Genomic DNA, 15,641 nt, shown 5'->3' on the forward strand with positions numbered 1-15,641 from the left:
TACCATCAAGGTAAAGAAACAATATTAATAGAAAACTATTTAAAAAGAATGAAAAAGAGCAAATGTCTCTACTGTTCCTAGCTGAGAACTGCCTGAAAAAAGTCTTGTGTCAACTTTTCTAGAGCGATTATGAACTGCTATCCTTCAAGGGATAAAAACAGCCTAATCAAAATATTTGAAGGTACCCACTATATTCCACTTGTTGTACAGACGTTGCAAATAGGCACACAGCACTTCAAAAGCTGTTCCCCAGGTAACTTTGAATGTCCACCACAAATATATTAGAAATCGGTGCGCTTTCTTCATTCAATGAAGCCTTTAGCAATTAAGTCTTCAGAAATACAAATGAATTGTAACGATATTCTTTGGCATGGTTTCATGTGGCCAAGTGGCATTTTCCCCAAATGGTGGAGAACTTTATAGGAAAAATAAAAGTAGCAGGTTGTTACTTCCAAGTTGTTTCCTAAGCCAGACGGAGCAGCGGATTCCCAAAAAAGAGAAAGAAAAAATTAATTTCCTTACCTGTAATTTTGTCTTCTCTGAACAGGAATCCGCTGCTTCGTCAGGACCCACCCTGTGTTGGTTGCTCTCAGCAACTCTTTAGTACTCTGGTTTCCTGGATTTAGTCAATGCCATTCTCATCAGAAGTTTTCTAGTCAGAGAGAGAGAGAATTGCAAATGTACTCTGCCTAGTACACATTTTCCTTGAGAATGTATTCCAGCCAGATGTTTCAAAATTTTGTTTCCTTGGTAACATTCAGACTTTGAGGTTTTGGCAGTTGACCTGAAGAAAGACACACCTGAAGTTCCACAGGCCCATGATCAGAGGCTGCTACAAAAACTGGCCAGGAACTTTTCAAACCAGGGAAAATAAGGACTTTCCCATTCAGAAAAGACTTCTGTAAAGAGGCCAGTTTTTATATCTGTTTATGTCTGTACCGCTACGAGATATGAGTTTTGCCATAAAGTTCTTTTTTAAAAAAAGTCTTCCTACTTAAGACAGTGTATACTTTAATTTGTATTGCAAGATCATTTAAACCTTAGAGTGTATTTTAAGAAAGATTGAAATGCAGTTTGGGAATATTAAAACTCCAGCAAGATTGATGTGAGAGGCCTGTATAAGAGAGACTCGCATAAAGAACCTTATAATATAGATATATCTGTTGTGAGCAGGAAAAACAGACTTTTCCAAGAAATCAAAACCATTTAAACATGGGGAGAGAAGGTAGGGAGACTTGGATTTGAAAATGTTTAAATAAAAGTTTCAGAGGATGAAAAAGCAGGGTCTACAGATGCCCTACCTTTTAACAATGTTCACCACTTCCTGGAAAAGTGCTCTCTCATCAGCAGCATATTTGACTTCCAATCCTGAGATGCCAGATCTGGTAAGCAAAGGTGCATGTTCTCTGTTACCTGAAAAGCAAATTAAATACTTATTTCTAGTAAAATACCACCATGTTGTTGTTTTTAATAAAAAACACACATTAAAATTAAGCCATGATTTTTCATTGTTCAAGTCCCCTGCCACTACTGCTCATTGCAGACAATGAATAGTTGGTGGAGATTTCGTGTTTGAACAAACTGTGGGAAAGCATGCACATGCTTTTGTATTTTATAGAGCTCTGATTTAAGTAATTATCTTTTGTTCAAGTGTTTATGACCTTTCATCAGCATAAATGTAGTACAATAAAGTGTGGCACCTCCCAAGCTTACTTCTAAATTTTGGAGAAAAAGATTTAGCTTTTACCACTCAACAGAGTGATAATAAATAAAGGCTCTGTCCACACATTATGGTAAACCATACTCAGTGGTTTACAGGGGAACATTATTTCAGAAAATGGTTTACCAAGATGTGCAAACCAAGCCAGCCTCATTTGAAATGTGATTCATAAGAAATTTTCTATATTTTTTTCCAATCAGTTCATGAGAGCTTGGCCTTTAAAAGCAACTAACAAATAGATGTTTTAAATGAATGCAATTTTCAGCAGTCCTCAGTTTCTAATATGCTTGATCCAAAGAATGGAAACCTTTTACATCCACAACAGTATGACTACTTATGTTTAATGAACATTATAAGAGCTGTGCTACATCACCTTAATCATTCTGCAAATAATTTTTAAAAACTTAATATTTTATGCAGACGTTTACAACAAGTACAAAATTCTGGTTGCCTCAGGTATTAGATGCATGGGAGGGCATCTCTTGGAAGTGACACTCAGGCTATGATGGAGAACATTAAGAGCAGCAGTTGCCAGTCACGAAGGTGGCATGGTGGGCAAGGAGCTAACTATTCTGGGCTCTGAGGCAGCTGTTCTGCACTCTACTGCCTGTGCATGGGATAAGTAGGACTACATCCAATATTAAAACTGTCAAAAATGCATTAGTTATTGGATTCAAACAATCATCAGAATAAATCTTATCACTTAACCATTTCAAATAGATGTGAGTTTTAAAAACAGCAAAGCAAGACTGAAAAAGATTAGTGGCCTTAAACCAAAATCTAGACAGGACAATATAGAAGTGATAGATTAACCATAAGCTAGGCATTACTTTATTCACTGATGTATCAAATAAACCAAGAGACTCTTCACTGAAAAATGCCAGCACTCAATACTAATAAATAAAGAACTCTGCAACATTAAATGGGGAAATTCTGTCTTTACATTCTAGTCTTATTCATAAATTCTTTTTCAGAATCCGTCAAGTTAGCCTCCAGGAAGTCAGGAAAATTTAGTACAATGATCTATTGCTTTAGAAAGTAAAAAATTGAAGAAAATAAGATAAGAACAGGAAATTAATATTCTTAACATCTAGAAATAAAAGTGGATGAAAGATAGAAGTTTTGTCATAATGCTAATTTCTTATTTTTCTCAGAACCTTAAAGCTAGGCAGCATGAAGTTGTTTAATGATAAATCATCTCACAGAGTTTAACATTTTACCCTCAATATCAAATCTGTTTTTTGTTTACTAGCCTAAACCAGTGGTACTCAACCTTTAACAGCTGGAGAGCCACTTCACCATTAACTGTTGTTGCAGAGCATAACATCAAGTACCAACATTGCAACCTTGCATCATGATGTTACATTAATTTGTGATGATGCCGTGCCACCACAAATATCATATGTTACAAGACATTTTGTAATCTTCAGTTTCTATTAGCTGCTGGGAAAAAGAGGGAGGTTTCCCCATTCTCCCCCCATGGCTGCTGGGTTGGAGGCAATTTCTATTCTTACCTGTGGGGAGATCCCAGCAGCTCCTTCGCTTTCCTCCTATGGGAGGAGGTACTTCAGTGACTCCCACACTGCCGGTCCTTTGGTCAGTGCTCCCCGCGCTGCCTGATAGAATGGAGCGCCGATCAGATGCCTACACTGCGAGAGCCGCCTGTAGGGCCTCAAGAGCATCCGGCTCTAGAGCCACAGGTTGAGTATCACTGGTCTAAACAAAGCCAAAAAGGTACAATACAATAAGGGCCCTGTTTAGACCCTACAAAGATCAGAGAAAACCACACAACAACCCTTATGCAATATTTAACAAAATCAACTTGCTATTTCTACTAAAATCAATTTTGACAGATTACCAAAGTTGCTGTTCTCGAACAGTCCCAATGCAAACTAAAAGGAACTGGTCCAGCACAAGGGTTTTGAGCACTTCCTTCTAAGACATGTTTTCCTGTTTATATCTTCTGGACTTCTGCAGGAGCATGCCGTGAAATATTAAACTTTGGTTTAATATATTATTAATTGATATTTAAAAGCATTATAGCCCTTGCAAATGTGCGCAGGAAGATATAAGGTAGAAACCATTACTATGCTTCTCATGATTGGACAGTGAGATGACATAAATTTAAACAACACTAGCAAAGATCCTTCAAAGCCTCATTTTCTCATATTGTTCATTAATACCCAAATATGACAACATTCAAACACTGAAGTAAATTCCTAAAATAAAATTGAAATAAGAACCTTGGCTTGAGATTGTTCTTGTTCTGTCTTTATCAATCACTATAGCACCAGTGATTTCCATTTTATCAGTATTTGGCAACGGTGTGTCAGATGATATGCAGTAGAATAGAGCACAGATAGGATCAAATTCAGGGTCTGCCTCCAAGTCTCTTCTTGTTCGCGCATGTAACTCTACACTGAGAAGTGTAAGATGTTGAACCTACAGCAAAAAGTATACATTGTTATCTTCTTTTAAGATACCTTTGAATCAAATTAAATATGAAACTATCAATTTATTTTATATGCTGGGCAATAAAAATAACCTCACGTTTGCTTGTGGAAATTGAGAAAAATATAGAGTATGCTTTGTGATAATTATAATAACTGGGATTAAATGAAAGAAGTATAGGAAATGTAGACTATTGAAGATTTATGCATTTTTTTCAAAGTACCAATCTACAGCAAGTATCTGATACTTAGAAGTCATGTATTTTATACACTGCATTAAATTTTGTTAGCACTGTATTTCAAACAGCTTGTGTCATTCCCTATCTTCACACTTTCTGAGGATTTTTTTTAGCAGGATGCCAAAACCAAATATTAATATTCAAATGCAATCACTACCAAACAAGCACCCATATAAGAAATTACAGTCACGATACCCAGAAACTCCCACATCAGCTAATTTTTAATCACTATGTAAACAGAGCAAGAATTGCCCAATTATACAATGTTCCATAATAATACATATTTTTACCTAATTCAGGATATGACCAGTGTGCAAGAGGAAAACTGACACATAGCATCCACCCTGTTTGAATGGCTCTGAAATTTAGACTTCACATTAAATTTGTTTTAAAGGCAGGTGGTTACATTCACAATACACAAAGCATACCAAAATATAACTCAACAGAAAAAAATATACATGGATTATTTGAATGTGAAATCCAAAGAAAATACATATTAAATGAGTTCATTAGTTTAGTTAGTTAGTTAGTTAGTTTTACGCACTAATTAGTCTAATTAGTTTTGACACAAAGTAAGGGGAATATAAAAGAGAAGACTGCAGATAATCAGGAGGGTGAGTTCTGTGAGTTGGCATATTTTCCATTAATCTGCCCTTCATTCCATCTGCAAGTCCTTTCCCTCTCTTCCTCTAGACTTGAGGATAAGCTTGGAGAATACTATGACATCAACTGCCAGATACCTCCATGTATCTCTAACACATTGTCTGCTTTATGGATTTTAAATGCAAGCTGCTTGGGGAGCCAACTGCGGCTGAAAAGCAGGGCAGTAAATTATTTTATCAGATCAGGTTGTTAACTTTCCGCAAGCTGAAAAATCTTAATGCTAATCAAGCACAGGTCATCAGTGCAAGAGATAATGTAACATAGCCTTTGCCAACCTGGTGATTTCCATATATTTTGGACTACCACCAACCACAGTCAGCACAGGCTGGGACCAGATTGGCAAAGGCTGATGTAATGTAATAAACAAAAGCATAGGGCAAGCAAAGTTACAAGCAAAGATCTGTCATTCCAGATTGTATTTAGATTAAAAACCAAGAACCTCAAAGTCTCATTACCGTCAAAGGGGATCTTGTGTTCTATATGCAGGCTGCCTACACCTGCTAGATCTGCTACTCTTAGAACAATTTCCAGGGCTGTGTTAAATACAGTGGTGCCCCGCAAGACGAATGCCTCGCAAGACGGAAAACCCGTTAGATGAAAGGGTTTGCCGTTTTTGAGTTGCTTCGCAGGACGAATTTCCCTATGGGCTTGCTTCGCAAGACGAAAATGTCTTGCGAGTCTTGAGATTTTTTTCCGCTCCCCCCCCCTTTTTCTAAGCTGCTAAGCCGCTGATAGCCTTTTAGCAGCTAAGCCGCTAAGCCGCTAAGCCTTTAATAGCCGCTAAACCGCTAATAGCGCTAATCCGCTAAGCCGCTAATAGGGTTGCTTCGCAAGACGAAAAAACCGCTAGACGAAGACACTCGCGGAACGGATTAATTTCGTCTTGCGAGGCACCACTGTACTTCATTTTTTAAATGCCTGCAATATTTTTAGATAGCTGAAAAAGAAACAGCTGCAGGAAGGTTGTTTTCCTCCTTCCCTTCAGAAAGAACTCTGCTGTAATTGCCAGTTGTCCCATGACTTTAGAAGTGATGAGAATGCTTCTGCCACCAGCCAGAGGCCTAGGGGATCTGTGACGATAACAAGGCTTGTTGAGGCTACGAGTTTGCAGGTAGGGAGATTACTGAGTGTCCATCCAGCACACCTACCCTGGCTTGCGATGCCAGGGAGGGAAAGTCTGAGACCTGGGGATTTCCAAATCTCATGGGAACTATGAGACAAAGTCTCACAGAAGCCAGGTTTCCTGGGTCTTATGGGTCTTCCTGAGTGAGATTTGCAGGCCTACATAAGGCCTGTCTGGCCCTCAGTCAGGGCCAGACAGACAGTACAACTCATCCATTCTGGGCTTGGCAAGTTTACCCCAGGTCACAACTGTTTACTCATTTGAGGGTTCAAGAAGCATGTTTTTAATGGCTCCAGATAAGCTATGAAAAAGCATACTTTTTGCCTTCCTTGGGTATTCCATTTTGTGTTACACATAAGCTACATGCATTACTTTGACACAACTTTACTTCTGTTACATTTGATATATATTGACCATTTTACTCCAAGATTTGCCTATCTCCTTATTGCCATCTACAAAGAGCCACTGGGTAGTTGCACCACTTCTATACAAGCAAGAAAAACAGCAAAGAAAGATCAGCTGGGTCCAGTTCACAACTTCATCCTGGCATTAACAAACCTCCTCCTCTCTCTTTTCCTTTCTTTCCTTTCCCTTTCCTTCCATCCATCATGTATCTTGCCTTTTTAATTTGCTAGTCTGATGACAAGACATGCCATTGTTTTATTGATGTGAGCAGTTTTGGGAGACAGTATTTGTTTGAAGAGCCGGATAAAAATAGAATACAGGCAACCCCCCATTTACATGTGGGTTATGTTCCGAGGCACCACAAGGGTCAGTGAACTCACATAAAATTGAAACTCATTGAAAAAGCCTGCAAACACCCCATTCCACCCCTTTGGTGATGGTTCAGTGACGTCTTTATGCTGTTTCTGGGTCACTTCCAAGTTTGGCACAATGCACATATACACAATCATGGACATATTGAACATGAGTAAATGGAAGGCTGCCTGTGCAATATAATAAATAAATCCAGTGGATAAGCAGTCATATACTAAAATTCTTAAATCCTGGATGTATTTAAATTAGAAATCAAGAATCTCACATTTTGGTTACTGCCACAGCAGCAACCACACAATTTTGGTTACTGCCACAGCAGTTTGAGTAAAACACAAACCCTCTTAAATGCTAAACCTGACTGAAGAATGAAAGAAATATCCCACCTTTCCCCCTGACATGACTCAAGGCAGCTTACAGATAAAACCAGGAATTGCTAAAGACATAGAAAAAACAAATGCAACCATAGGTAAAGCATCTTCAATAATACTGTAAATTACCTCATGTAAAGCCTTTGCTTCTTGAAGATTTTGTACACTTATTTTAAAACCATATGAGTTGTTTAATGATGGCCCTTCAATCTGAGAAGTCTCTTTCTTTGGGGCATTTAAAGGTGTGAATCGGTTCTGTAAAAATAAAACATTAACAACAATAAACTTTTCACTGATTAAGGCCTTAACTCTACCAAGTCTAATTATTGAACAAATTCAATTATTGGGATTACTCATTATTTGGATTACTCATTTTCTTCAGTTGCTAACAGTAATAAAATATATTAACTCATACCCATTTCCAGGAACAGAAGCCCTGCCATATCAAACTTCTATTCTATTTACATGCACATGCATGAGAACCATTTCACTGTAGCATTAGACACACCACTAAGAGTGTGTCTAAATGGAGCAACCATTTATGGGTATGGCAAATCTTGTAAGGCTGCGCACCAACTGTTTCCTAACTTTTGGCTAAGCAATAAAAGGCTGGAGGAGGGAAGCAACTAACTCTATCAACATGATTCCAGTATTCACACATGCATATCAGTCACAAGGAATTGCACCATAGGAACAAGGGGTCCTTTGCTGCTGCAGGTGTATAGGAATGGGTCCCCTAGTCTGACTAAATCAGGTTCTAGGTGCCCAATATGCATTCTAAATGTATTTAGCACTAAGGAAAGTCAAACTAATATAGAATTTGACTTGGGGGGGGGGAATCAACATTATTCACAATCAGGATCATTTTGTTACCTACAGATAAGTACCAAAGAGTTAAAGGTAGTTTTCTGGCACAGAATGCAATTTCTGCTCACAGAAGGACTGTTATACAAAACATGCTAGAGCCCTGCAGTATTCAAATATACCCAAATCAGTATTATGAATTGAGTCCAGAAATAAAGTGGGAGCTACTGATTTTCTTTTAACGGCAGACTGATGTGTTCACAATGGTCAGATGCAGTTAATCACTTGCTGTGTTCTGCATCAGTTGTTATCAAGACACTTTTCAGTGCAAATATTATGATGCAATTTCAATTAAGAAAAATTGGAAGTATAATTATTGTACAGAAGTATCCTTACCGTAATGTAAAAAGGTAAAATATTTTACTTCAGAACTCAGAAAATAACTAAAATTGAGCCTAATAAAAATGCATCCAATTCCATTTTTACCTTGACTTGAGTTCTTAAAAGTACTTTTCGAAAAGCATCAATATTCCTTCCCCTTCTAGGATTCAATTTCTGAATGTTTGGACCTGGGGTGAAGGAAAGAGAAGAAAGTAATGAGTGACTACCACAACAAAAATATACTAAAGCATCCTTTAGGTAAAGGGTAAAGGGACCCCTGACCATTAGGTCCAGTCATGACCGACTCTGGGGTTGCAGCGCTCATCTCGCTTTATTGGCCAAGGGAGCCAGTGTACAGCTTCCGCGTCATGTGGCCAGCATGACTAAGCCGCTTCTAGTGAACCAGAGCAGTGCACAGAAATGCCGTTTACCTTCCTGCTGGAGCGGTACCTATTTATCTACTTGCACTTTGATGTGCTTTTGAACTGCTAGGTTGGCAGGAGCAGGGACCGAGCAACGGGAGCTCACCCCGTCGTGGGGATTCGAACCGCCGACCTTCTGATCGGCAAGTCCTAGGCTCTGTGGTTTAACCCACTGTGGTTTAACCCCTCAAAGCATCCTTTAGTATTACTGAATTAATTTTTCAAAAGCTACAAAATGTTAAGTACAATATCAAGGCATAGAATGGTCTGACACTGCAGCATCTTATACTGCTGGTCCTAAAAGTTATCCCAAGTATAAAAATTAATCTTCATTTCCTTGGTCATGCTAATTACATATTCTGGAAAAAATCAAGTTATTCTGGTTAAGGCTATTTTCTATTAGTAAACCTTAAACTACTTGTCTAATAGTACTTCCATAAGTGGTTTAAAGCTTTTATTGCTATCTTCTATTACATAAGTACATATATTTTTGCATAATTTCACTTTCAATTTCTGCAAACCACTCCTTTCATAATCTTACCTGGTAATAATGGAGTGAATCCAGGTGTTTCATTTATTCCTCCTTTACACATTTCCTCTCTAAGGGGTGTACTATGCAGGCAAGCAGTTTCAGAATTACTATTGCATCCTTTGTTCACAAATGGCGAGACGGTGAAGGGTATCTTGCTTTCCTCTTTGACAAGCTTCTGTTCTCCATCTGTTAATGTTTCATTTTCTTCTATAGAGGATAAAATATCCTCTGAATCTTCTGAGGAAGATTGTTTGGAATCTGGGGATGTTACTTGTTGCCAAGGAGGAAGCACTGATGAATCAGGGGAGCTATAATCAACATAATTCTCCTCATCCCTGTCTGTTTCTATTGCTGCAGTGTCAAGCAGCACAGTCTTACTCATTTCAGGGGTATCTGTATCATGCTTTTCCATGGTTTGTGTTGGCATTGGATTTGAGGATGAAAAACAAGTACCTTCTGATTCTACAACACTTTTGCTTGGCAAGATAGAATTCTCAACTGCCTTGGCCATTTGATAACACGTGTTGTTTGGCAAAGACGTGCAGTTCAAACTCTCATCAACCTTTTCCACCTCAATCGATTTGGTAATCATTCTTTTCCTAAAGTGTTCATAATCTTCTTTTGCCTGCAGCCATGACTGAACTTGCTGGCAACTTGGTGCACATTTGCAAGGCATGATCACTATCTTTTTGTCTTCACTAGTTTTACGGTTATTTCTTTGCTTTTTGTCAGTAATGGATTGGCTATTGCGAAGCGGAGAGCCTGGTCTAGGGCTTTGTGCCATTGCCAAAAATGCAGTCTTCCATAGTCGTAGACCTTCCAATGAGAAGTCTCCCTCAAACTCAAGTAGGTCATTTGGAAGTCTGGTTTCTACTGTAAGCAGTCGTCCTCCAATTTCTCTGTGAAGATATTATTTTCAGTTAACAATAAATTTATCTTAATAGAAGGAAAGAACTGTCAGGAAAAAAGATTCCATCACATAATATCAACTCTTGTATTTGTCAATATCCAAATTAGGTCATCAACATTTCAAAGAAGAAGCAGATATTTAAAGTTTTGATTCACATTTCAATACTCCCCATAGCAATAGCTAATGACTATGAATTGTATTCAGTATTGCACGAGCAGGAGGAATTTGCACAACAGATCTTTTTCTTTGCCTTTATAAGTCCTTCTGCTCAATTTTGGGTGATACCTCCTGCCAAGTTCAGCCTTGTGTAATACAGTATGCCATGCCCCCACCCTCTGGAGAGGTTTTACAAGATAGATAATGGGAGCAGGAGGGGAAAGGTAAGACTGACTGTGCAAGTTTGTTTTCTACACATGCAACATTGAATACAACCCTATGTTAAATTCTTCAAGGTGCCCAGAATTTATGAATCTGAAAAGATAAAACAGAGTATTTACTTTTTATAAAATCTCAGGATTTCCCAAACTTGTGTTTTCAGCTCTTTTTGGACTACAATTCCCACCACTGCTGACCACTAGTCCTGCTAGCTAGGGATGATGGGAGTTGTAGTCCAAAAATAGTTGGAGATCCAAGTTTTGGAAACCCTGTTGTAGATTAATGAGCTACTTTAACCCCATGCAATTCTGGCTCTTGCTTAAGGGAATAGGAGAGAATGCTATATTAAAGGTACACCTAATATTTCCATGACTATATAAATTATGTTAAAGCCAACTAAAAATACATAGGTATAAAATAGAAAAATGTGACTACAGTCCACTGGTATTACCACATTACCTTGGCTTTTCTGGTGCATCAGAAGGGTTGCTGCAAAATGGTTCCTGATAAATTGCTTCTGCAAGATCGTGATCCAGTAAAGTTGACATAATTTCTTCACGACTTGGAGGTGACATGAGAGGCTTAAGGATGTGAGCAGCACGAGGTGTAGAACTTCCATTTTTTGACTGTGAGGGGGAATTTGTAGATCTTGGTGAACTATCTGGGGTTGGTGTTAATCCCTCGTTGTTTCTTGAAATATACAGCTCTAAATCTTCAGAAGCTGCATCCATAAGTTCACCATCCGGTGATGATAAAATGGAAGAAAAAGATATACTAATCGAATCAAGTGACTGAACAGGTTCAAAAGTGGCTTCCTTTCTAAAGTGGTTTTGACTCCAATCACTATTTGGCGATGAAAGGTTAAGAAATATTCCTTTCTTCACAGCATTTCTCTCCAACTGAAATTGTTCCTTTTGGCACATCTCTGCCTGTTGCACATCTAGTGGTAAGCTAGGTTCAGATGTTGATGTAATAATGTTATTTTTCCACTGGCTGTGGAGATGGTTTTCATTCGTATCCGGGCACCTTTTATCAAAAAGCTGAGGACTTAGTGGACCAGATCTTAACCAAGCTGTGGGGTCTGAAGAATAATGGTTTTCTTCCTTAGAAATTTTGCTATTATGACTTAAAAGATCCATTTCTGCTGCCTGACCTGGAAAAAGGTCCTGAGTTACATCGCTCAGAAACTTCTGTGGTAGATTTTGATCTGCTGGGACAAACTGACTTGCAGAATAAAAGCTGCAAAATCCAGTCTGTCCTATAGTATTAATATCAAAATTGTAATTATGATCAGGTGACAGGCTGTCTTCAAGTGAGTAGCAACTTTCAAAACCTGGATCTGAACCAAAAACCGGGCTATCAACAGATAACACATGGCCAGTCTTACTGTTTTGCTGCTTTGCAGAATCTTTTAAAAGCTTGAGATTTTTTTCTTTAGATTTTTTCTCCCTAGATGTACGAGGATTTCTTGGGGATGCAACTGAACGTGATTTTTTAACCGATTTGTTTTGATCAAGAGGGTAGGAAGCACTTCTGTTCAACTGAGTTTTAAATGATAACTGCTCGTGCATGTTGTTTAGATGTGCTTTTTGTTGTCTTTTTTGAAGTAATTCCTTAAGAACAGCTAAGCCAGAATGTCCTTCACTGAATGCTGAGGGTGTTACCAGTGTCTTGCCTTTACACTGCGAATCAGCTTTGGTTTGAGAGGTTGTTTCTGACAGACCCTTTTGTTTTATATTTTTTTCAGGGTTAAAATGTGACATATCCAAAATAAATCCTCTTTGTTTCTGTTCCCATCCCAGCTTTTTAACTGGACTTCTCAAAGAAGCTACAAAGCATTTTTTTGGCAACTGAAAAGATCCATGGCTTTCTTCAGAAGTTTTAAAAAAAGAAGAAATATGCTCAGCATTTTTTGTTGATTCTGGAAGATAAACGATCTGCTGCTGATTATCTTTACAATGCAAAAGTTTACTAGGATGAATCTGATCAATCTTCATTGCATCTGAAGAAATATAATTTTCATTTACATTTCCAACAGGGGATAAAAGTCTGCACTGCGAATTTGTAACCTCTTCAGCCTTTTTATGCATTATATCTTTAGAACTGTATGCATTCAGTGCTACCTGAGATATATGGTGAGACTGGTCAAATAAATTATTTTGAATTGGTTCTTTTGTCCTAAATATACCACTTTGACTAGTAGCTCTTTGGAAATTCATTTTGGCTTTTTCCTTTCCAGACACCACAGAAGTTATGGCTGGATGATGGTCCTCCTGTGTCAGGAGGGAACCTTGATATCCTACAGGCTTTTCATTTTCCAAGAGTGAATGGAAATATATCAATGGATTTACTTGTGCATGAGCTGTCAATGGCAGTTGTGCTGATGGTAGATGCCCTGTTGAACAGCCAGTTGCTTGGCTATCTTTTTGGGTACAAAGTGGCTGCGAGTTTCCCAAGCTGTGAGCATTCTCAGGTAAATCATGGTGGTTCAGCACAAGTTTAACCTCAGTTGAAGGAGGAATACTACTTTTTTCATCTGTTACTGTCATCAACTTTGACACTTTTTCTATTTTATGTTTTTGTTTTGCTCTAGGCTTTCTCTTCACCTCATTTCCGGTTTTGTTAGTCAGATTATTCCTAATCTTTTTATTAACTCTAACAGTAGTATTAACAAATTGCTTTTTACATTTTTTAGTCTGAGCTTTTGCTTGACTATGTTTTCCTGTATAGGAATTAACAGTCTTAGTGCTATATGTGGTAGCATTTTTAAACACTAATGTTTCTTTTTCTAGATTATTAATAATTTCTTCTGCATTTGGGTCAGTGGGAGACCAACAGCGAGGTGGGGATACATTAACTGGACTTGCACTTCTTTCTGACAGAAAACCTAATTTAGACATAACATCGCTATAGTTCAAGTCACAGTCTTCAGCTTCAGTGCTATATGATGGTAGAGGGGGAGACAGAAAGGCAGAGGTTCTTCTTCTGAAATATAGGGTTCTTTTAATATTTTTACTCTTCATGTTTTGCAGTTTTCCAACCTTTTTCTTGGTTGACTTGCATTTTGCTTTTCTTTTGTGACCTTTCTTTGGCATTAATGGATAAATAGGATATTTGGTTGCAGGCGAATCAGGAACTTTTGGCCAAAAGTCCTTTAAAGGTGCAAGTTTTTTATATAGATTCATTTTTTCCTCTGTAAGTGTAACTTGCTCCTCACTAGAATCTATTTTTCCTAGTTTAACAAGCATATTTTTCCTCCCTCTGAACCTATTTATAATAATATATTTTATAATAACAGGTGGTAATTTTTTAGAAAGTTTTCTTCGTTTTCGACATTTTTTTGACCCATCAATATTTTCATCATTTTCCAAAGAATGAGGTAGGCTAATTTTTGAATTATGCACACCAAAGCTAGATTCGCTGTCTTCGGTTTCATAATTTATCTTGCGTTTAGCTCTGAGTGTGTACTTATTTCCACATAGCCCAAACGCCTGCTCAGATTCTCGAGCACCATCAGCTCCATCTTCAAAATGGCAGTCAATACAATTACTTGTATCCATAGACAATTTATTTTCTGAAGCACCAGGAGAAACCTGAATGATATCATTTGGTAACAAACTCTCTTTATCAGGAATGTTATTACTAGCATTACCTTGTACATAGCAGCTCTCTTTTGTGGAAGCAATATCGCTGACAGTTGTAGACGGCTGATTGCTAAGAATTACTTTCTTTTTATTTAGTTTTAACCTAGATTGTTTCCTGCCTTTTTTCAATTTATATTTAACAGGACCTAATTTTTGTGGCTGACTGAGACAATTAGAAAGAACAACACTAGGAAAGAACATGTAATGTGCTGCTTGTTGATTAACATTTGTTTTTTCAGCTTTATGCTCCTGAAATTCTTCATATCTAATTTTAAGGTTAGTAAGGCCATCTCCATCAGTGCTACCTTCAGCAGAATAAATACTAGTTCGATTACCCTCTGAGCAAGACACCATTTCACAGTTTTCTGGTGCTGGGAAGAGGTTATCTGTATTTGTGTTGCTGGCTTTTTTATTTGCTTCATAGGATGCTTTATTTTTGGAGTGGACCAAATCTGAAAAGTTAGAATTTTGAACCGAAATACTTTCACCCATTTGGTGGTTCATATGCAGAGATACATCCTTTGTAGTTTTTCTTATTCCAGTGTACTTTCTGTGAGGCAAATGTCTACTTACTGAGGAAATGTCTTCATAAACTGTTTCACACGAAGCAGGGAATATTCCACTTTTATTACTTTCTGTGTGTGAATTTTCAGAATGGAGAATATTATTGAAGGATGTTGGGTATTTCACATTGTAAGTGCTTTCTTTTGTAAGAGAATGGACTGACAATTCAGGTCTTATGTCTCCTTTGTTTGGCTGAGAAAGCCCTTCTAAGTCATCATTGTTCAAAATATGAGAAGAAAGGGCACTTGTGTGTTTACACTGAAAGGTAATCTTAGCAGAAGAAGGTGGTTCCAGAGTAGCAGCATCTTTATGAAAAATTGAAGACTTTACAGATGTTTTGCTTGTTGCAATTATGGAGGTTCGAGAATTCTCATTGTTCAACGGGTTGTCTAGAAAGGGATAGATACAACACATGCAATTTTCATTTATTTTATTCTATTTTTTAAGATCAGCTATTTTAAAGATTAGTCAGTCACTTAAGTATTAGGTAAAATAGTAACTGCTAAGAGACCCAAACTCTCTATCTCTTCCTTAATCTTACATTCCACCATTCCACTTTTGGTAGTTTTTCAATCTTATTAAAAAAATACCACCCTCAAATATTTTATTGCTGTATTTTTAATCTGGAATTCAGTTACTCCCTACAATCTATATCTCAAAGACAAATGA

At 37.6% G+C, this 15,641-nt stretch overlaps 1 protein-coding gene across 2 annotated transcripts in view; it reads right to left on the reverse strand.

The window, feature by feature from the left end:
• Window positions 1–15,641, reverse strand: part of REV3L (REV3 like, DNA directed polymerase zeta catalytic subunit) — a 60,485-nt gene that overhangs the window by 20,351 nt on the left and 24,493 nt on the right. For both annotated transcript variants that reach the window (XM_081000367.1, XM_081000368.1), the window contains exons 13-18: window positions 11,224–15,361; window positions 9,489–10,378; window positions 8,631–8,713; window positions 7,470–7,595; window positions 3,964–4,162; window positions 1,302–1,413 (exon numbers count right to left, since the gene is read on the reverse strand). In XM_081000367.1, the coding sequence (XP_080856493.1) occupies window positions 1,302–1,413; window positions 3,964–4,162; window positions 7,470–7,595; window positions 8,631–8,713; window positions 9,489–10,378; window positions 11,224–15,361 (5,548 nt within the window). The remainder of the gene's footprint in view (window positions 1–1,301; window positions 1,414–3,963; window positions 4,163–7,469; window positions 7,596–8,630; window positions 8,714–9,488; window positions 10,379–11,223; window positions 15,362–15,641) is intronic.

Source organism: Podarcis pityusensis, assembly GCF_964106645.2.
Source record: "Podarcis pityusensis genome assembly, chromosome: 3".
In the NCBI taxonomy this organism is placed as follows: Eukaryota; Metazoa; Chordata; class Lepidosauria; order Squamata; family Lacertidae; genus Podarcis; species Podarcis pityusensis.